This window comes from Pararge aegeria, chromosome 27 (genome assembly GCF_905163445.1).
Source record: "Pararge aegeria chromosome 27, ilParAegt1.1, whole genome shotgun sequence".
In the NCBI taxonomy this organism is placed as follows: Eukaryota; Metazoa; Arthropoda; class Insecta; order Lepidoptera; family Nymphalidae; genus Pararge; species Pararge aegeria.
In genome coordinates, this window is record NC_053206.1 from 946,258 (window position 1) to 969,827 (window position 23,570).

Sequence of the window (23,570 nt, forward strand, 5' to 3'; positions counted from 1 at the left end):
TTCCCTCTTATTAGGCGAAAGTCGAGTAAATATTTTTTTACGTTGGTGTTTAAAAATTAAAGGAATGGCATTAATAATATGTGAAATCCATTTTAAATAGGTAGGTAGGCACTTAATTAATTAAAAAAATAAAAATAGCATGATACATTTTTCTAATTATATTTTAGGTACATAATTAAATATAATAATAGTGATGTGTTTATGTATTGCTTTAGATTTCATGCTAAAATTAATATTGCACCTTAAATTATCTTTTATACAAATTTTGGGACCTTCTCGATTAATTACGTCACATACATATTTATCGATGGTTTTACCTCATCTCATTAAGAATGTAATTTTACATTCAACGTGTATAAATTTGTCATAACATTTTTAGCGATCTATTTAGATTTGGGCAGCATTTAAAATAAAAGTTGTTTTTTTTTTAATCATTTGATACCTACAAATTTTTATGTTGGCACCAAATTATTAAAAAAGAATCACAAGGATTCAAAGTTGCGCGTTCATAATTCTGTTCGGCTAATTTGAATGAATCCTGAAATTATCTTACTGTATTACTTTTCGGAAGAAACATAGATTACTGGGAAGAACCGTTTAATTTTTTAACCTTGTGAATTTATCTTTTTTTATATAGTTCGTAGTGGCGTAATTAAAAGAAGGAATCAATATAAAAAAAAAGTATAGCTTACACAATTAATAGAGAATATATTTTTTTTTAATAATAATAATTATCACTAAAATAGCGTAGGTATAAGTATCACTAACACGTGTTTATTGCTTAATATTAATTCAATATTACTACGTAATTATTAATAAATTCATTCATATGGATGTGATGTTATATTCTTTCCTTTGGGTTGGTGTCAATAGAATAAAAATATAAGTATGGCTGAATGGAAATAAATCATTGCCAAAAAAAAGACAGTGGCCGTTTTTTTTTTTAATTACAAGACTAAGGTAAATCTCTTCAAAGTCTTACCGTAATTTTAACAATAGAATATATCTTAGTAGCTTTTCAAGTAACACCAAAAAATGAGATATATTAATAAGCGATCTACACATAAGTACTTATAGTATTAATGGTTGATTGGGACCTTATGAAAAAATTGGGTCAGCGGTATGTCTTGTCTTGCGCATTGGATGTTTCCTAGCCGTAACCGAAGCCATTCAATCAAACACTGTACACTGTACAGATGTACCTACCTTTTTTTTTAAGTACACATGTATTGTGTACTTTAAAAAAATATATAAACATAGTGTTTTTTTTGTTTGATAACAATGACCTATTAAAAGCGTCTAGATAATAAGCTAGATAATAATCAGTAGGTACGAAAAGATGGACAATTTTTTTTTTGTGTAAGAGACATCCTATAGGGAGTGCGAGAGGCGCGTCGCGGCGGCGATACTAATCAGTTTTAACTTGACTTGGTTGGTTGATGAGCTCGTGAAAGCTAGATATTTTTCAATGGGGCATTGAATTAAACTAGTATAATTAAGGGTTAAGAATAACGGTTGAAAGTTTATAATATGTGATAAATGCATAGATATGCAGATGCGCTGCATATATCTATACAAAAGGAAAAAGTTACTGACTGACTAACTGACTAATTTATGTCTTCTGACACAGGGGTAGTAATACTAGAGCCATTAGCGTTTACATTAATTTTATTTACCCAACAAAAAAAACTTTTTTTTTTTTAATTTATAGCTGAAACCAGTGGATAAATTAGGCTGAAATTTGGCCAACAAATAATTCTATTAAGATATTCACCCCCTTAGTGGGCGAAAGATGCGTTCATACTAATTATATGTACCTAATATCAAAGAAAATAGTACCTCATGTTAAAATATTAGAAACCTGAAATACAATAGAATAAAATTGTACTCACCTCAACTTAAGAGATAAGCACAATTATTATTCTTAATATGAATTCATAAGACCTTTTTTCATAAGATCCTCAAATATATACAGGACATTCTAAATCGAGTATTATGCAAAAAATATAGCTTCATAAACGTTAAGTCCTCAGTCTAGATAAACTAAAAATATGATTACCTATTCACTACAGGACACCATTCTCCTCCCACAATGAGAAGGGGTTAAGGGCCAACACGCTGGATTGGTGGGCTTTACACGTCCTTGAGAACATTACGGAGAACTCTCAGGCATGCAGGTTTCCTCACGATGTTTTCCTTTACCGTTGAAGCTAGTGATATTTTAATTTCCTAAAACGCACATAACTTGAAGAGTTAGAAGTGCGTGCCGGGATTCGAATTCGGCCCCTCGAAAATGAATTCGAAGTCCTACGAAACAAACAAAAATTAAATAGTGACAGAGTAAATTTTGGAGTCAGCGCTTTCTTATCCAACTGTTAAGTTGGGCAAGGATGTTACTTTTAAAAATAACAGTTTAGTTTAGCTAAACACATTAGCATCAATAACGACTACTTTGAAATTCGGAGTTTAACAAATGAAACGAAACAAATGAAAAATACGCGCGCCAATAAAGAAATGTTTTATAAAAGACGACCGATGTAGTGCTAACTCATTGGCACATTGTTCTCACGCCCGTATGTTGTGCGAAAGACCTAACACTACCTCCGCCTGTTATAGATCTATTCTTCAATGGCACGGGGGTATTTGAATTATTATAATCCTAATTAAAGATTTTAAACTAAGATTGTCGTAATAAATCAACATTTCTTAAGCATAGATCATAAAAACATTTCTAAATTTAAGAAAAAATGTGACTGCAATAATTTAAACATTAGAAGTAAGAATAAACTTACAGTGCAATATACTAGGTTACATAAAATTCATAATTCGTTTAAAGGAAATTGCATACAATTCTACAATAAACTACCAATTGACATCTTGGAGATGTTAGAAGTAAGAATAAACTTACAGTGCAATATACTAGGTTACATAAAATTCATAATTCGTTTAAAGGAAATTGCATACAATTCTACAATAAACTACCAATTGACATCTTGGAGATGTCTCTTAAAAAGTTCAAAGTTTGTATTAAACGTAAGCTTATAGAAAAGTCCTATTATAGTATAAAGGACTACGTAAACGATAAAAAAGCTTGGGTGAAAATTTTTGCTCTAACCAGGTTGCTCTTCTAATAATATAAAATGTCATTGTGTCAAAAAAAAAACACCCGGCTAAGTTTGTTGTGGGCTTCTTCTTAGACCAGGACGCGTTTGGAACCCTCGTAGCTTTAGTTTTAAGTTTACGAATGTGGTTATCGCCATCATCTCACTACCGTGTAATTCTTATGTACGCATCAAAAGTGCCACCTATGGGCCTACTTGAATAAAGATATTTTTGACTTGGACTTTGACTTTGGTACATACCACGAGAATGTTTTGAATTTGTCTATATTTCGACCCAGTTGCATGGATCGTGGTCACGACGGGACTGTCCCGTCCCTGATCTATGCTTAAGAAATATTATAATCCTTTCTCGAAAACGAGTAATATTGATAGTTTGTAAAGATTGCATTCGCATTCTCTTTTCAAATGACGTTGTGAAATTCAGACCTTATTCTAGATTACAATAACGTCGATTTTGCAATACTATCTCATTTAATACAAATTATCATTACAATATACAAAATTTGGTGTTTAAAGTTTAAACTAACCGTTTTACGATTATTGACTAGGCTTACAAGATATAATCAAGTTCAATGACCTTGCATTTCAATTTCACATCAGTGAGGTTTTTTGTGTCTCTGGAAATAATAGATAGAGATATTCGAAAATGCATATATATATCTAAAAATTCTTGATTTCTAATTTATAGAGTGATTATTTGGTATACATTATAATATATTATGGTGCACCATAAACAATTTACAGTTACAGAAATTTTGATTAAAACATCATTGCTTGCATCCGAGTTGTACGCTGTTGCAAAGAGGATACAAACGTTTATTATTTTTTAAAAATGTTAAGGAAACAGTTATTTAATATTTGTATTACTTATTACAGACCTACGTGAAAATAATATCTAATGAAGCCTTTTAAATTAATAATCAAGATTTAAAGATACGTGTGGAGATAAATAATCATAATAATTATTTGATAGATCAGAACACATTTTGCTTTTGCTTGGGTACTTTAATACTTCGAGAATTAAAAAAAAAACCCGTTTGCCATTGAAAAGCAAGGTTACCGCACTCAACTTAAATAGTCACCCCAAAGAAATAAATAAATGGGCTTACACGTAAAACTATAGAAAAATATATTTGTTTGTGCGCAAAATGTTTGTGACTTTTGATATTTACTTAAAATATGGGTAGTGCAGGAAAAATAATCGATTTTATTCAGGGAGTCGCAATCGTAGAGAGCGAGTGATTAGTGCGAGCATAAAAAACTTTAATGACAAATTAAAATCAAACTCATGCCCTTGTGTTAAAGCTGAAATTCCTCCACACTCTATGTAGCTTTCCGGGCAGCGCTGGCAGGATAATCAACTCTAAACTTAGTTGAAAAAGGTGCATTTTACTTTAACATCGTAGCGTCACTCGCAATCATTGCGGGTTACTATTTAGGACTGGTTTGTGTGACACGCTGCTTGCACCATTTAGCACTTCGCGTCAGTCTGACGGCAAAGACATTTTTTTTTTGTTCTGTGGTCAATTAATCTAATCTTTTTGTATGGATAAATTGCACTAAGAGATTAATTTCTAATGAGTTAGAAACTAAACAATAAGCAATCATTTACTAATTAAGACTGGTTCGGATGAAACGCCGCTTGCACCATTAAGTACTTCGCGTCAGTCTGACGGCACAGGCATTTTTATTTTTTTTAATGGTCAAATCTAACCTTTTTGTACGGAGAAATTGCACTGGAGCATTAATTTCTCACGAGTGTTCAGTTAGATTGTAATATGTTTGTTTATACTTGTCTTTTAAATAGTATTGCACTTTGATAGGGAGTGACTATTTACGTAATTATGTGTGGGTACGTGACAAAATTTTACAAATCCTGTCCTGTGCTGAAAAAAAATAGATTTGAAACATCAGGAATCTATAATGGAAACTAGATCGAAACTGCAATGCTTCCAACTAGATGGCGCTACAGTCAGTGGCGTGCACAGGGTTTTTGACCAGGGTAAGCATAAAGGAGGAAAATGGCATAAAATGGATAAATCATTCTCCTTTATGAGTAATACATAATTTTTAGGGTATGCAGTGCTTTTGTGCATATATGAAGTGCACGCCACTGGCTACAGTCGCTATAAGATTGATTAATTTCGTACTGTCATCATAATCATTATCATGTCAACCCATTATCGACACAGGAGGGTCTGCTCCCACAATGAGAAGTGGTTAGGCCGTAGTCCACCACGCTGGCCCAGTGCGGATTGGTGGACATGAGATGAGAGCTAGCACAGAAAATATATTATTGAAGCGGTATGGAAACTGCGAAGGTGAAAATTATTGCTCTAACTAGGTTGCTTCTTTATTAGTTTTAAGTGACAATGTGAGATGGTGATAATAAAAAAAAACAACCGGCTAAGTTTGTTGTGAGCTTCTTCTTAGACCAGGGCGCGTTTGGAACCCTCGTAGCTTTAGTTTTAAGTTGACGAATTTAGTTATCGCCATCAACTCACTTCTATGTTTTATTTTACATGTAATATATATGTGGCTATTTGAATAAAGAAATATTTGACTTTCACTTTGAAATTTTCCGAACCCCCTACTCAAATCCTGCGACAATAGCTTTGGGGCCTCGTCGATCCATGCATCTGTTAGAGTGCCATTTCAAACGTTTGTTCGTAGTTATATACTGCTTTAATATATTAACTGTGACCGTAGCTTAGTGTTATAGCGTTAAGGTCGCAATTGCCAGCGTCGCAGGTTCAAATTCTGGAAACATCGTGCCATCTCGTCCAAAATCCCTCAGTGCCTGAAGACTAAAGTCTTCGAACAGTGCGTGTTGCCAGTGATGACTTACGGAACTGAGACGTGGTCGCTAACTATGGGACTCATAAGAAGGCTCGGAGTTACTCAGCGGACGATGAAGAGCAATGCTACGAGTATCTCTATGTGATCAAATCAGAAATGAGGAGATCCGTAGGAGAACTAGAGTTACCGACATAGCTCAGCGAGTCACGAAGCTAAAGTGGCAATGGGCAGGGCACAAAGTACCGATGGACGTTGGGGTCGTAAGGTACTGGAATGACGACCCCGCAACGGTAAACGCAGCGTAGGTCGGTGCTCCAACGCGGTGGACAGATGACATCAGGCGAGTCGCTGGGAGCCGATGGAGGCAAGCGGCCCAGGACCGGGTATTGTGGAACTCCCTACAAAAGACCTATGTCCAGCAGTGGACGTCGATTGGTTGACATGATTATAATGGTGATCGGTACTTTTAGGTATATATTTGTAAGTTGTGTCAGGTACCCACTGTATTAATAAATTTAAGTAAGACCTACGTCCCGTATTATATATTTCTAATTACATTTATTTCTAACGCAGACCATTTGGAATTACATATGTAATTTACTATATATGATTTTTTTTAAGTTGTCGGTTAATTTTATTTTATATGAACTTTCGAATACAAAATTTGGGGACATATTTATAAAATATTTCTATATTGTTTAATTTTTTACAATTTAACACAATATTAAAGTATATAAAATGGGGATTTACATTAATATTTTTTTTAGTTCGTGACTTTTGCAAAGTCTTTGAATTTTAGGCCCTAACCGATAACCATAGACTAATTAAAGGCGTAAGGTCAGTGCCATTGTTCAATCAAAATGGCACCAACTTGGTGCTAAAACGTTATTAGAGCACCATTGACAAAAACATACTCCGTGGGTTTAATTTTCAAACGAGGTACTGCTGATTGGAGTATGCTGAATACAAAAAGCTATCCCTCGTAAAATGGCCGTTCTCACGAAATTATAGGCGACCCTTGATAACCAAAATACGACGTAGTTAATTCGCGGTTCGATCGCAATTTGTGACGTTAAAGTTAACTAAGTATTCATTTCACAAAACGTGTTTCGAATGCAGTTAAAAATGCCATAGACATTCATAAATGGCCAAGCCAAGAAAAAGTGTACCACAGAGAAACGTAGAGGAATCTTTTTTTGCTGATTTTCAAAAGTACCCATCAATCAAAACGATCCTTAAAATATTTCAATGTCAAACCCCATTTTGATATTTTTAAACAATATAACAAAGATAATTAAATAAAATTATAAACACAGGTTACACTAATTTACATATTTTAAAAATGCATTTAAAAATTTCGGAACCGAAGGATTTAACTGTAGAAATTATAAAAAAGCAATATTTCATCTCTTTTTGAAGTGACTATGATAATATGGACCTTTGAAAATTAGAAACTGCAATGTTTCCTACTAGATGGCGCTAGAGTCGCAGACTGATAAAGATCGCATATATTAACTTCGTCACTGGTAGAATAAGAGCTGTAGCTAAGACGTAAAGCTCTCTAGCCACAATTCTCGAAGAGTCGCAGGTTCAAATCCTGTCGGTCTCGAAATTTTGATGTGCATTTTAAATATTTATAAATTTCATATTTTCTCCAAGCGTAGATAAAAGACTATAAAAATTATAAAATTAATTTACTCTAACAGAAAAGGTTTTGGTCTAAAAATCACATCAAAGTTTATTCAAGCAATCAATAAGTTAGTTGTAATGTTCACTTCACGAATGTTGATAAAGTTTGCTAACACGCTCGCATCGCCAGTCTCACTAAAATTCATCAAAGTAAAATAAACCTAGTGCTAGTTATTTTAAAGCTCAAGTTCTAAATCCTCTTCACAAGAGTGAAATAAAAATCTGTAGTAGGTACATACTGTTCTTTAAAATGACTTGCGTTAGGTCCACTTTGCTTTGACATCAAACGTTGTTGAGATGCGAAACTCTTAGGTCAGCTGTCTTTGGTTCTTAATATCAATGCTTACAAATAAAAAAAAGTTCAAAAATGGAACGTCAAAAAGTAATTGTGAAATGCGGGTAGAACCTCGATCATCCGACCAGGTGGGTATATAAGGCGAGGACAGCTGTGAACGTCATCAGTCGATGTCTGACTGCCGAGGAGAACATCGGCGATAATTCATCCGCGTGGACTGAATGCGTACCACCCAGTGTGTGGAATTGGAATATATCGCTTACCTGAAAGATAAATATTTTATGTTTGAGTAAAGGTCATCTATACTTATAATAAAACTGTAACTCGAAGATTTCTATACATTTAATAAATATTGAAAATTTTATTATTATTATTATTTAACTCTTTATTTGTACACCACTATGAAGTTCTGAAAATAAAAAAAAACAATAGAAACATAAAGACAGAAGTAGTATACAAAAGGCGGCCTTATCGCTTAGTAGCGATCTCTGCCAGGCAACCTTAGGATTAGGACAAGATGAGCGAGAGCGGACAGGTGGTGTGAAATTATTATAAGCCTACATTCAATAGCTAAATACAAATACATAAACAAAATTACACAAATAAGAAAAATATAATAAATAAATATAAAATTATAAATTAATATATACTCAATCATTCATAAATACTTGAGAACATATAGATAATAAAAATAAACATAAACAAGGTACTAAAAGTCGTCATTATTGTGCAAGATAATATGCTAAATAAATAAGAAATTTTGATCTGGGGATGCTTTATAATCGATACTGAGTCCAAAACAGATTTTTATTTAATTTGTGTCTGTCTGTCTGTCCGGGCATCACGTGAAAACTACTGAACGGATTTAAATAAAATTTGGCATAGTGGCAGCTGATATTCCAGGTCAACATATAGGATACTTTTTATCCCGATAAACTAAGTTTCCTCCGGGAAATGGGATGAAATTTTTTATATTAAATACGTAATAGCTCCGTTAAATTTTAACCGATTTCAATATTTCTCTTTTTATTTAAAAGTGTGTACTATGGAGCATGTATTGTCTAATTTCAATGAAGATCTGATAAATATTTTTGAAGATAAAGGAAGGAACTCTTCACTCAAAGATCGAATGCATGTGTACCATCCTACTAATGTTATAAATGCGAAAGTTTGTGAGGATGGATATATGGACGGATGTATGTATAAACTAATTTTAAAATTTTAACTAAATAAAGCAACTTAAATAATGACAACTTACGAACTCAGTATACCACGTAAAATAATAGTAGGTACATTGCTAGACACGATGATTGCATCATAGCATCAGATCTAATGACAAGGTTGCTTGGAAGCATCCGGCTCCGCTTTCATCTCTCACAAGATAGAAAAATGAATTTTGAAATGTAAAATGTAAATTGTTAATGTTGGAAAAGAGCAACTGCTGAGTTTCTCGCCGGCTTCTTCTCGGTAGAATCTGCCTTCCGAACCGGTGGTAGAGTTGACACACAGACAGACTTGACGTTTCAAAAGTGCTTATATTAGGCCTACTTGAAATAAATGAATTTTGTTTTTTTTTTTTTTTTGAATTGAAGTATTCTAGCTTCTCGATTGACTCATACGGACGAGTGTCCGCTAGTTATTTTAAAAAGTTATCATCAAAAGATTGACTGCCAATTGGCGCAGTGGGCAGCGACCCTGCTTTCTGAGTCCAAGGCCGTAGGTTCGATTCTCACAATTGGAAAATGCTTGTGTAATGAACGTGTATTGTTTTCATAAAAATATTCGTCAGCTATCTCAGTACCCATAACACAAGCTACGCTTACTTTGGGGGCTAGATGGCGATGCGTGTATTGTCGTAGTATATTTATTTATTTCTTAAAAAAAAAAAGAAAAAACCAAAAATTATGGCCTGCTGTGTTTTTATTTTTGTTGTTTAAATCACGGTAAGTAATGATGCAGTCCACAATGGTAGTAATGTTCCGGAACCCGACATCGCTTTGAAAAAAGACGTGCCGCCTGTTTTTATATTCAAAGAAAATGTAAATTGTTGATGTTGGAAAAGAGCAACTGCTGAGTTTCTCGCCCGCTTCTTCTCGGTAGAATCTGCCTTCCGAACCGGTGGTAGAGTCCGGTGGGGTTTTGTATGGTAAGTTGTAACACCGCCTATGTACCTATGAATTTGATGGCCGATTGGCGCAGTGAACAGCGACTCTGCTTTCGGAGTTCAAGGCTGTGAGTTCGATTCACACAACTGGAAATGTTGGTGTGACGAACATTTATATATTACTAGCTGTTGCCCGCGACTTCGTCTGCGTTTGATTTTGTTTTTAAAGTATTCAGTATCGCTAAGCCTTAAATGAGTATAGTAGTATATATATCTATATATATATATATATAAGACGTGACTGTCAATTAGTTATAGACAAATAATTTGCAATAAAATAAAATTGCGACTATAATTAAAGATCTAAGCTATCCTATCTCTTAAGTTGGAGCAGACTGCTCACGGCGTGCCAATTTAATTTAAAATCGGTTAAGTAGTTTAGGAGTCCATCGCGGACAAACATCGTGACAGGAGATTTATATATATTAAGATTTATATTAATTATATAGGTATATATTAATTGTCAGTATCTATATATTTTATTGTAAGTTTATTATATGTATATATTATATATATATATATGTTTATTTAAATGCACCACCTACCTCCCTTCTTGCGCTGTTTAACGCCTTTGGTTGCCTGGAAGAGATCGCTATGTAGCGATAAGGCCGCCAAAGTGTATACTTTTTGTTAAATTTTTATTTATAATTTAACTATACGTTTATGTGGTGTACAATAAAAGTGTATTCATTCATTTTTTTCAGTGTCTGGGTGTTTATTTTATATGTATATATGTTTATATACAAATATTCAGTTACCTTAGTACCCATAACACACCAAACCACTCCACTTTACAGTAATTATTCTCTACTGTTGACCACCATAAAGTTGAGTGAGCTAGCATCATTCCGCGGGTGTGAAGTGAGTGTTACAGTTAATTTATAAAGTAGGTAAATAATTAAACTTTTGATAACTATAAATTCATATTTGCCAGATATTTATGTTCATGACATTGAGTTGGTGGGTATTTTGATATAAATACGACTGCATTATCGATGCACCTCAGTCCTACAAGGACTCGAACGATGTAGTTGTTTATCATGAGACTTGCGCGTTGCGTTAACAATGTTTGGAAACATGCACTTTATGCCTGAATGAGGGTTCTGTATGTTTTAATTTCTATGCACCACGATGCTCGGGTACAGAAGCTTACTTCGTTCCACCCATATCTGTTCTTTGCCTGAACAATGGCTTCGTACACGGCGCCCGCGTCCAGACCTCGCAGCTCGTGGGTCACGCGGTGGGTCAGAGAGCCAGCGGGTTCTGGCGCCGGGATCACCACGTCGTGCCACCGACCTGGCTGCTGGAAGGACTCGTTTATCTGCAAGAATTAGAAAAATAACTTTTTACACCACTCGTTCGACAATGCCTTATTACATATCCTAGTATTGAAAGGCCAAGTACGTGAATACATCCTATAGGCTTCATCGTCAAATTCAAATAAGGTTTTATAACAACTTTTTACAACACTCGTTCGGCAATGCCTTATTACACAGCTCGAGGTCAAGTACGTCAATATATCTTATAGGCTTCATCATCAAATTCAAATTCAAATTAAAAAAATGTTTTATTCATGTAGACCTTATTACAGGCACTTATGAAGCGTTCATACATTTAACATGTTACACTAATGTTAGTGATGGTGATAACTGCATTCGTTAACTTAAAACTTAAGCTAGGAGGGTTCCAAACGCGCCCCGGTCTAAGAAGAGCAAACATTGCAGGGATAGCGGAGATATTTAAATTTCTCATCAACAATTTAACGTCAACCAACGTCCACTGCTGGACATAGATCTTTTGTAGGGTGTTCCCATATGCAGGATGCTCCCAGCGACTCGCCTGATGTCATCTGTCCACCGCGTTGGGCGCCGACCTACGCTGCGTTTACTGGTAGGGTCGCCATTCCAGCACCTTAAGACCCCAAATCCATTGGTTCTCCGAGTTATATGCCCTGCTTGACACTTCAGCTTCGCGACACGTTGAGCTATGTCGGTAACTCTAGTTCTTGTACGGATCTCTTCATTTCTGATCACGTAGAGATACTCCTAGTATAGTTCTCTCCATCGCCCGCTGCGTGACTCTGAGCTTTCTTAGATGGGTATGTCATCACTGGCAACACCCACTGTCAAAGACTTTAGTCTTCAGGAACTGAGGAATTTTGGACGAGAAGATGTCGCGGGTCATGTCAGGGCACGGATCTCATCTCAGAATGACAAGGTCCACCCCGCTGGCCAAGTGCGGATTGGTGGACTTCACAAACCGTTGAAAGCATTATAAAGAACTCTCAGGCATGCAGGTTTCCTCACGATGTTTTCCTTCACCGTTGAAGCAAGTGATATTTAAATTGCTCAAATTGAAAATGCACATAGCTCCGGTGCAGTGGCGTGCACAGGGTTTTTGACCAGGGTATGCACAAAGCAGTTACATGGCATAAAATGACAAAATTCCCCTCTAATACGACTTATATAAAATAATTTGGGTATGCAGTGCTTTTGCGCATGTATGAAGTGCACGCCACTGCTCCGGTGTCAGTGGTGCGTACCGGGGCTCGAACACGGCATCTACGTAAGGAAAGCCGATGCCTAACCCACCACGCTTCATTTTTCAGAAATTCCATCATAAATCGCGGCGAAGCGTCGCCACGGCCTGTATCGCCACGCCAACAATCCGGTTCACCCTTCGCCTATACCTACATATTTCACATCAAAAATTCACTGTTTGTTTTGTTGACTAGCGGTCAAGTGTCCACGCATTTTTATTATTAAATACGAAATACCAAAATTCAATCATATAGCGTAGCAAAGCTTAAGATGTTTCAAATCAAAAATATTTTCTCGACTAGCGGTCACGTTTTGACGGCCGATTGGCGCAGTGAGCAGCGACCCTGCTTTCTGTGTCCAAGGCTGTGGGTTCGATTCCCACAACTGAAAAATGTTAGTTTTTCAGTGTCTGGGTGTTTATATGTATTTTATAAGTATTTATGTATATCTATATATATAAAAGAGGATGTTTGTATATATGTCATCGATAAACTCAGAAACTATTTGACCGATCATTATGAAAATTGGTATGTTTATGTATTTTTTCACGGAGAAGGTTTATATGCTATGCCCATTGATGTAACTCCCCACCAGGCGGCGCTGTCAAGTATCGACTTCCGCCCCGTTCAACCGATTGTCATAAAAATTGGTATGACTATAATAGTTATTGAAAATAAAAATAAAGCAATAAAATAAAAAATAACTTATAATTATTATTTTAAAATAACATGATCATGTACTAAAAAAATTGATTTGTAATTTTAATTGTAAGTGTAATTTAATGAAAGTCAATAAAACTCTTAATTAGTAAGTATACTCAAGACTTTAATTATAATAAATAGTTAATTTAAATTGTAAATAGAAAAGAATTAACTAATTAATTATTTATGTAAATAGATAAAACGGTGTTTAATTACTAAAGTACTCACCGATTACTTGATTGGTAATTGTATATGACCAATTATTTTCACCAAACGCATTATCAGCATAACTGCACAAATTTGAATATGGGAATTTGAAAAAATTTGAATATTTCAATATGGGATGAAAGTTTGTAAAAAATTCTTCATTTTTCAATTTATTTTTCAAGCTACATCAATTAAACTTTGATTTTAGGTTTTCGATTTATAATAAAGAAATACGTATTTCATAGGGGATCAAAATTTATATGAAAGTTTCTGATTTTCTAAGTAATTTCCGTTCATATTTTTCTATAAGCAGCAAGACCTTTTTTTAACCCTTTGTAGTAAATTTAACAAATCAAAAATAAAACTTAACGTGAGCGAAGCCGCGGGCAAAAGCTAGTCTTATATATATATTTCTTGTGTGCGTGTGTATGTCACTGAACTCCTCCTAAACGGCTGGACCGATTTGAATGAATTTTTTGGTATGCGTTTGGGTGGCACCCTGGATGGTTTAGATTCACTAATCAGCCCGACAGATGGCGCTAGGGTCCGCTAGTTATTTAAAAAAAAAAAACATATTCATCAGTCATCTTAGCACCCATAACACAAGCTACGCTCACTTTGGGGCTAGATGGCGGTGTGTGTATTGTCGTAGTATATTTATTATTTATTTATTTAAGTGTCCACGTTACCGCGAGTTGCCTGTACAGCAGGCGGAGTTCGTCGAGGGGGGGGTAGCTGTCCACGGCGAAGGACAGTGTGTAGGAGGAGCGCGAGCGCGCCAGCGGCGGCGACGTGAAGCGCGCGGCGCCCGGCCGACCCGACACCTCCACGTGTTGTCGCGCGCGGCCCAGACTGTTGTCGGCCACGCACCTGGAAGTGACACGTGTTTAAGCAACTTGAGCAAAATCAAGCAATTCTAACGAAGTGCCACTGGCTATAAGACTGTTATATTGGATTGAAGCTACCTAAGCACCCGCCTCAAAAATTTACATAATTCTCTTTATTTATTTATTTTTCATTTATTTATTTCTTTTCTTTCCTTTATATAATTTTCCCTGTAAAATTGTCAAACGTTTGTTAATAAGACCATAGATATAGGGAAGACACTGTCTCCTGTAACACAGTTTTAACTACCGCAGGAGACAGGGCTTCACACTCATGAAATGTATACGTTTATTTTGATAAAATAAAGATATTATTATTATTTATCTATCATTTATTATTTTTCTTTTTTTTTTTCAAATTATTAACAATGCTTAAAAATAAATTAAAAAACACTATTAAAAATTTATAAAAAAAAAAAAAAAAAAAAAACTTCCACCTTCTGCTTGCGGGGCTTTTGAATACCCAAGCAACCGGTGGTCAGGGCTCCAGAGTGAGGAACCTCTTATTTCTGATTATTGTATTTTTGTTCTTGACATTGTAATGTAATTTATATATATATTTTTTTATTTCTATAAACATTTTCACACTGTCTGCGACAGCCGATTGTGAAGGGTCTGTTTATTGAAACGTATTCTTGTTATGTACCCACAATTTGGCAAATAAATAAATATTATTATTAAATCGAAAAATTCTTCGCATTTATGAGTTATATCCAAAATTAAGGGCAGGCAGTGCTTTCGTGCATGTATGAAGTGCACGCCACTGTTAGGGCGTAAAGGAAGGACAGACAAACAAACACACTTTCGCATTTATAAACTTAATACGCATTTAATTATCAGTAATATTATTATTAAGCAGGCGTTACTTCGCGGAAATCCATGATATAAGAAGAAGAAGAAGAAACACTTTATTGCACGTATAACATACAGGAAAAGAAACAGTAAGGAGTATACAGTACACAATGTAGACATGCAAAGGCGGCCTTATTGCTGCAAGCAATCTCTTACAGGCAACCTTTGTAGATAGGACTAACAGCAAGAGAACGGAAATATAATATGAAAATTAAGCTGAATTTGCTATACTCCGCGAGAAGCAGTAGAATATGCATGGTGTAATTTATAATTTCTTCAATCCTTATACTCCACACCAAACAGATCTTCGGGAATGTACCCATTACGCACGTCTCGCTCCGGAACCGCAGCATCCTCAGGAGATGTTGACTTTACAGTGAATAATTGTTAGTGTATGAATACTTGTCGCTTACCAAACCATCGAGTCCTCAACGAACCACAGAGTCCTCACTAAACCATATAGTCCTCACAAAACCACAGCGTCCTTACTACAGCAAGATGGAAACCGTGAAAGCTTACGTATAATTCCCGAAGTCCTCTGGTTGCACGTTGGCGATGAGGAGCGTGTGGTTGTTGCCCCTCACCGACATGGTTACGCGCTCTGATGCGCTCAGCGGGAAGGAGTTCTGGTACCACAGCACCTGCGGAATCAAGATAGATAGATATATACATATGCACATACACTTTATTGACATATCTATATATATAAGTATATATATATAAGAAATCAGACTTCTTCTTTAGGTGCCTCTCCAACTAGTGAAGGTTGGCCGTCAGTTTTTGATACTTTTCCTTTTCTCTCGCGAGGCTAAACAGCTGGGCGGCACTCGCGATCCCAGTCCACTCCCTTATATTGCGCAACCAAGACTTCCTCTTGCGACCGATGCGTCTCTTTCCAGCAACTTTGCCCATCATTATCAGTTGCAGTAGCCTGTATCTATCATGCCGAAGCACATGCCCTAGATAAGCAACTTTTTTCTTTTTAACGGTCTTCCAAAGTTCGCGCTGACAACCAACTCGTCGCAAGACTTCCTCATTGGTAACCTTTAAGAAATCAGACAAAGCCCTGTATATATACGAAAAATGAAAAATGAAAAAATATTTATTATAAAAAACAACATTTACAGATTGAGTGTTACCGATGGTACCCACACTAGGTATTCCTGTTTCGTGGGTGCCTATTTACGATTTAACAGCTTAAATTTATGTTGTCACTCGAATTACAGTCGATTAAACAATTCGTACAATACACTCTAATTATTGATAAAGTTGCATTTTGATATTACGCTAGACACAAAAAAAGTTTCTCTGTTGATTCATAGGTTAAGGTAGCAAGGCAGGTAACAATTTTGGCTTTTGCCTGTTTTACGGAACAATGTTTAATGTCACAAATATTGGTAACTTTATTATAAATAAAGGAGTCTATAAATGGACTGAAACGTTTAGCAAAGCTCGACTTGATTCTTGGCAACGGGACCTTAAAGACCCGACGTTTGAGTAGAGTTTTATAATATTTAGTGGGTGTTATATATACCATACTACCAGAGTTTATATATATAAACTATGGTAGTTGTGTAGTCAAAAACTATTGGCGTTTCGGTTTCATAGCTATGTGTCAGAGACAGTAAATAATGTACATCTAAAGCACAAAGTAATATTACGGTATTCATTTACACGTTGTATATATCCACCATAGTACACTATATTAATATCATGTGTTTCATTAAATAAATAAATAAATATACTACGACAATACACACATCGCCATCTAGCCCCAAAGTAAGCGTAGCTTGTGTTATGGGTACTAAGATAGCTGATGAATATTTTTATGAATATAATACACAAATACACACATCTAAATAAGTTTTTACAATTTTGTATTTTGTAGTTGCTATGTGTACAATATGTAATGAAATAAATAAATATATACTTATAATATACAGATAATGAATCAATGTTTATCAGTGTCTGGGGCACTGAAAAACATTCATGTTCATCACACAAGCATTTACCAGTTGTGGGAATCGAACCCACGGCCTTGGACTCAGAAAGCAGGGTCGCATTACATTAGCTTTATAAAGTGCGTAGATAATTAAAATTTGGATAACAACAATTTGATTTATGCTAGATATTTTATTAAATTGATTAGGATTTTAACAAAAAATGTTGTCGCACTTCTGGTTGCCGCTGTTCCGAACGGTAACGGTGACGCCACGTGACAACTATAGCGAAGTTTTACGAATGCCACGTTTTACAATGAATCGTGAAAAACAAGGATTTGAGATCAGAGGGTCGTGAGGTTAAATACTTTTTGCGGAACGGACGTCTGGCAGGCAAGAAATATGCTTGTCAGGCGAAAAAGAGTGACAGAGCAGAATTATTGGTCAAGCGAGTAATATGAGATATACTTTCCAAAGAATGTAAAGGTATTGTTCTAATGTAAGGTTTGGTGATAGTCAATGTAAATGCTTATACGATGATAACCCCATGTGTACTCTTTTAAAATGCTGATAATTATTATTTTAATAATAGATAGTTTTTAGGAAATAATTCAAATAATATGATTGACAACCAATGTTGATTACGATCAAACTGATTCAGAGTCATTCAGTCCTACATGGACTCGAACGATGCAAAGATACCTTCCCGGATGTCTAGCGTCATCCGGACGTGGATCCTTACCACGGTCACGGGGGGACTAAACAATGTTTAGTCCAAAAGTCCACCAACACTCAGATTTAAGTCGAACCGAGCCGAGGTCCGAGCCCTCGCAGGAGGCACCCTCGGGTCGTCTCCCACCTTCTCCCCGATGTCGTCGAGCGCTGGGGCTCTTCTCATGGCGAGCTCTCTCGCTCGCCCCACTTCCCCGGTGACGCCGTAGCAACCCCTCAGGTGTTTATCGGCAAGTGACCATCCAAAAATCGAGCCAAAATACCTCTCGGTGTCGTTATCAGATTTCTTTATTTTTGTGTGATAGGATTCCATGAATTGTGTAGTTCCTTCTAGTTTAAGTAAGTGGCCCCGCCGTTCTTAAAATATGTTAAAATAAATAAAAAAATAACACTGATACAGCGGACAAATAAAAATCACACATTGGTATGCAAAAGTGGTCTTATTGCTAAAGCATCTCTGCCAGATAACTCTTGGGATACATGCGATGCACTACAATAATGGCTGATTGAGGATTCTGAGTATTCTTAGTTCTATGGTATTAATGTGTTTCTTGAATTATACCTCAGCTGGGGGATCCGCTAGTACAGTGCACAGCAACTCAGCTCTGAAGCCCTCACCAGTGTGCACCCACGATCTCTCCACTGTGATCTCTGGTGGGTCTGAAATGCAGAAGGTTTCATCTTAAAATGGAATCCATAAATGCAGTAACCTGCACTAGGTTAAAAAAAAAGGTGGCATAAAAATAAAAACTACGACAATACACACATTGGTATCTAGCCCCAATAATAGTGTTATAGGAAATTAGATGACTGTATGAATAATATATACATAAATACTCACAGTATACAGATAAACACCCAGACACTGAAAAACATTCATGTTCATCACACAAATATTTTCCAGTTCTGGGAATCGCACCCACGGCCTTGGACTCAGAGAGCAGGGTCGCCGCCCACTGCGCCAATCAGCCGTCAAATGGCAATATCCTCCTCCTAGTTGAGTTATACAGGTAGGCAGTGCTTTATGCCTAGCGGTGATAGCCTTTAGGGTTGGACTTCAACTTCAATTTCAGGGGGCCGAGTTCGAATCCCAGCACGCACCTCTAACTTTTCTAAGTTATGTGCGTTTGAGGAAAATAAAAAACTACTTGCTCCAACGGTGAAAGAAAACATCGCGAGGAAACCTGCATGCTAGAAAGTACTCCATAATAACCTGAAAGGTGTGCGGAGTCCACCGATCCGCAATGGGCGAGCGTGGTGAATTTCGGCCTTCACCCCCCTCTCATTGTGACAGGATACGCGTACTCTGTAGTGGACCGGTAATCGGTTGGTGTGATGACGATGACATTTAACCAATCGTGTTACTAAACGATTGGTGAATTCCTTGCTACTTGCTATACTCCGCAAACAGCAGGAGAATCTGTATGGTGTCATTTATAATTACTTCAATCCGTATACTCCACATCAAACAGATCCTCGGCAATGTACCCTCTACGCACGTTTCGCTCCGAAACCGGAGCATCCTCAGTAGATGTTGACTTTACAATTAATTTGAAATTGTTAACAAATATTTATTGTAAAGTTTGTCTGTTTGGTATGGAGTATATTGATTGTATACGGATTGAAGTCATTATAAATTACACCATACAGATTCTCCTGCTTTTCGCGGAGTATAGCAAATTAAGCTTAATTTTCATAATATATTATGGATTTCCGCAAAAAAACGCCTGCTCCTATCCAAAAGTGCTTATATAATCACCTACTTGAAATAAATGAATTTTGAATTTAGATTCAAATTTAAATGTTGGCTAGTTCCAAAACGCCACTTACACAAAACCTGTAGTTGGAATTCGCTAACGATGGGCGGCCCAACGCCGTTGTCCACGGTGCAGGCGTACTTGCCGCTATGCTGGCGCTCCAGCCGTGACAGCTGTAGCTGTGGACCCTCGCCCAGGCGGAGGGAGGAGTCGTTCTGGGGATGAAAAAAAGGATTTAGTTACCATATAGTTAATTATAATCAAAATATCTAGTAAGAAAGTTGTTCTATGCTTCAAACAGCTGTCATAAAATGAAATGAATGAAATGAAATAAATGAAATGAAATGAATGTAATGAAATGAATGAATGAATGAAACGAAATAAATGAAATGAAATGAATTGATGAATTTGAATGAGTACAAGAAATGAAGATTGTACGGGAGCTATAGTGATGTCCTCGACCGTAACATTAAAGAATTATGGATTGGCCATAACCTTAACAGAAATTATTCCAATATCGGGGCTAATGATCGAAACCGGTTTGATTTTTTTTCTTGTTTCCGATCCCTGGGTTTTTGGTGACCAGCAGGGTGATTACGTATCTCGCGGCAGGCGTTAATCTCGCGATCACTGCTGTCAAACGTCACGTTTGTTTATTTATTGTTTGGAAAAGTTACGTTTGTCAGCAGTGAATGCGAGATTTACGCCTGTTGCAAGCCTGACGTGAGATACGAAATCACCTTGCCGGTGTTTACTCACGAGTTTATGCCAAGATACAGTAGGCACGGGGTTGCCGGAAGCCCTGCACTCCAGCACAGCTGCACCGCCTCTCCTGGCAGCCGCGTGCCTGGACTCCGGCGACGCCCTCATGCTGGGCGGTACCAGCACCTCCACGGTGTGAACCTGGTCCTTCGATACGCGGTCGGATATCTGGCAGACGTAGTCACCCGCATCCTGGAAGGAAGCAATATTTTTACTCGCTTTTTATAACTTCACCAGTATTTTTTGATAAGCTGAATATAAATAAATAAATGATAAATATACTACGACAATACACACATCGCCATCTAGCCCCAAAGTAAGCGTAGCTTGTGCTATGGGTACTAAGATGACTGATGAATAATTTTATAAATAACTAGCTATTGCCCGCAACTTCGTCTGCGTTTGATTTTGTTTTTAAAGTATTCCGTATCGCTAAGCCTTAAATGAGTATAGTAACATGTGACTGTCAATTAATTATAGACAAATAATTTGCAATAAAATAAAATTGCGACTATAATTAAAGATCTAAGCTATCCTATCTCTTAAGTTGGACCAGACTGCTCACGGTGTGCCCATTTAATTCAAAATCGGTTAAGTAGTTTAGGAGTCCATCGCGGACAAACATCGTGACAGGAGATTTATATTTATTAAGATATACATAAATACTTATAAAATAAAGATAAACACCCAGACACATTTTCCATTTGTGGGAATCGAGCCCACAGCCTTGGACTCAGAGAGAACTTCGTACCTCGCCAATCGGCCGTGAAAAAATGAACAGATCTTATCCAAAATGCCGAGAATCCGCACTGGGCCTTAACCCCTTCTCATTCTGGGAGGACGATTAGTACGATTTTCGCTTAATATATTACACGTTAAATAATTTGTACACAGCTTAGCACAAAAAAATAACAGTTAGGTGCATAACTAGCTTAAAAGTTTTATAGTCTCCAAAAAAGGAAGGGTCTCCAGGGAGTTTCGTTATCTGATATGGCAACACTCGTCTGGTATATCACAACTTCTATTTATGGGCAGCTTCAGATGACACGGTATTTGAAATATAAAAAAAACAAAAATTAAAAAATGTTTTATTCATGTAGACCTTATCACAGCACTTATGAAGCGTTCATACATTTAACTGCATTCGTTAACTCAAAACTAAAGCTAGGAACCAAACGCGCACTGGTCTAAGAGCCCACTACAAACTTAGCCAGGTTTTTTTTTTGTTATCACCATTTCACAATCGAGTTAATGTTGGATCAAAGCGACTGCTGGCGTGGCGACGGACAATGGACAATGTACGTTTCTTGAATAGATAAGAACACTATAGGACCAAAACCCCGTTCTCGTGTACGCTTAATGAAGCCAAATTATTTTCACAGAGCTAAAGTATCTCACTTACCACAAAAAAAAATGCTAAACCGTGTTACAGTCTCTGAAAAAAAAACCATAATTGGCGCGGAGATATACGATTATTGCTACATAAAGGCGGGGAGTTTCGTTATCTTTTATGGCAACACTCGTTCGCTACATCACAACATTTATTTATGGGCAGTTTAGTATGACACGGTTCTTGAATTTTAAACTTATAACTTTTTTGGTTGTGAAATATCTAATGCCGTCGTGGCGACGCACAGTGGGCGTAAGCTTTAAAAGGTTTTCCTGGTGGTAGGCTCGTAGGCCGTGCTTAGTTACCACCCTACCGACAATGGGGTGCCACCAATCGTTGTTACTACACGATTGATGAGCCACTCCCTTCTAAACTCTCACAAAACAGAAAAATCTAAAGATTGTTAAACTATAAAATGATGTTGGAAAAGAGCGATCTGCTGAGCTTCTTGCCGGCTCTTCTCAGTGGAATCTGCCTTCCGAACCGGTGGTAGAGTCACTACAAACAGACTGACTTGACTATTCAAAAGTTATAAATTAGGCCTACTTGAAATAAATGTAATATGCGTTTAACCGCTTCGGGACGATATCAAATAAATCAGATACAGCTCTAACATCACATTCAAAATTAAAATCAAGTGATTCCTGCCACGTTATCAGGTACGCGACGCGTAGCGTACAATGCGCGTGTCGGTCTTTTATCTTCAATAGGATTAGAAGTTAACACTTAGAATGTATTAGTATGTATGGAAAAATCAATCAAATGCTTGTTTTGATTGATTTTTCACTTGTACACTTGTAGAGGGTGATTCTTTATGAAATATAGTTATGCATCCTTCAACAGTATTTCGTAATTCGGTTACACGTTGTATATGTGCATATAACTACCTTTTTCCTGTATTAATTGTTTCTATTCGCCATTGTTTGCCCGGAAGAAATCGCTATGAAGCGATAAGGCTGCCAAATTGTATAGGTACGTTGTTTTGTTATACTTTTATTTTCATATTCTTTTTGTTTTGTGCAACCAAAGTATATTTGTGCATTCATTTAAGAAAAAAAAAGCCATTATTAATTATAATTTTCTGTTAAGATTTATATTATTGTTTTTTTCATAATGTTGTATAATACAACATTATATATTAATTTTTTATAATACTAAAAAGAATGCACTAACTTATTGCATCTATATTAAAAAAAAAAAAAATACTTTGGCGTAGGCCTCCCCCCGCTCTCGCGTGCATTCATTTAAATAAAAATAATAAAAAAAAGCCATTTATTCTAGTATTTATTACATATTGTCATTATATAACATTTTTTATTAATTTATTTATTCCTTAGAAATAATATACATATAGTTGTAGTTAGGTATCTGTGATTTATGTTTTTCCGTTAGGTACAGTTACGGTAGAAGTCGCCTCTTTGGCGTAGGCCTCCCCCCGCTCTCGCGTGCATTTCATTTATTCATCCAATATTAATAATTGCGGTAATCGCGAGCTTTGCAATCTACATGCGGATATCCGTTCCGACATCAATGATTTGCGAAATCCATTCAATACAGAATTGAGATAATCGTTTAAAAACACGCGGCACGTTGATTGTTATTTACAATATTGGGTAGAAGCAGGCGTTACTTTGAATGGAATTCCATGATATATTATGAAAATAAAGCTTAATTTGCTATACTCCGCGAAAGCAGGAGAATCTGTATTCCGTAATTTATAATCACTTTAATCTTTA

General features: G+C 36.3%; 1 protein-coding gene across 1 annotated transcript in view; it reads right to left on the reverse strand.

The window, feature by feature from the left end:
• Nucleotides 1-7,673: 7,673 nt before the first annotated feature.
• Nucleotides 7,674-23,570, reverse strand: part of LOC120635602 (lachesin-like) — a 177,895-nt gene continuing 161,998 nt past the window's right edge. The window contains exons 5-11 of the mRNA XM_039906617.1: nt 20,442-20,636; nt 19,756-19,897; nt 18,488-18,585; nt 15,773-15,894; nt 14,207-14,387; nt 11,223-11,390; nt 7,674-8,168 (exon numbers count right to left, since the gene is read on the reverse strand). Coding sequence (XP_039762551.1) covers nt 8,022-8,168; nt 11,223-11,390; nt 14,207-14,387; nt 15,773-15,894; nt 18,488-18,585; nt 19,756-19,897; nt 20,442-20,636 — 1,053 coding nt within the window. The 3' untranslated portion in view covers nt 7,674-8,021. The remainder of the gene's footprint in view (nt 8,169-11,222; nt 11,391-14,206; nt 14,388-15,772; nt 15,895-18,487; nt 18,586-19,755; nt 19,898-20,441; nt 20,637-23,570) is intronic.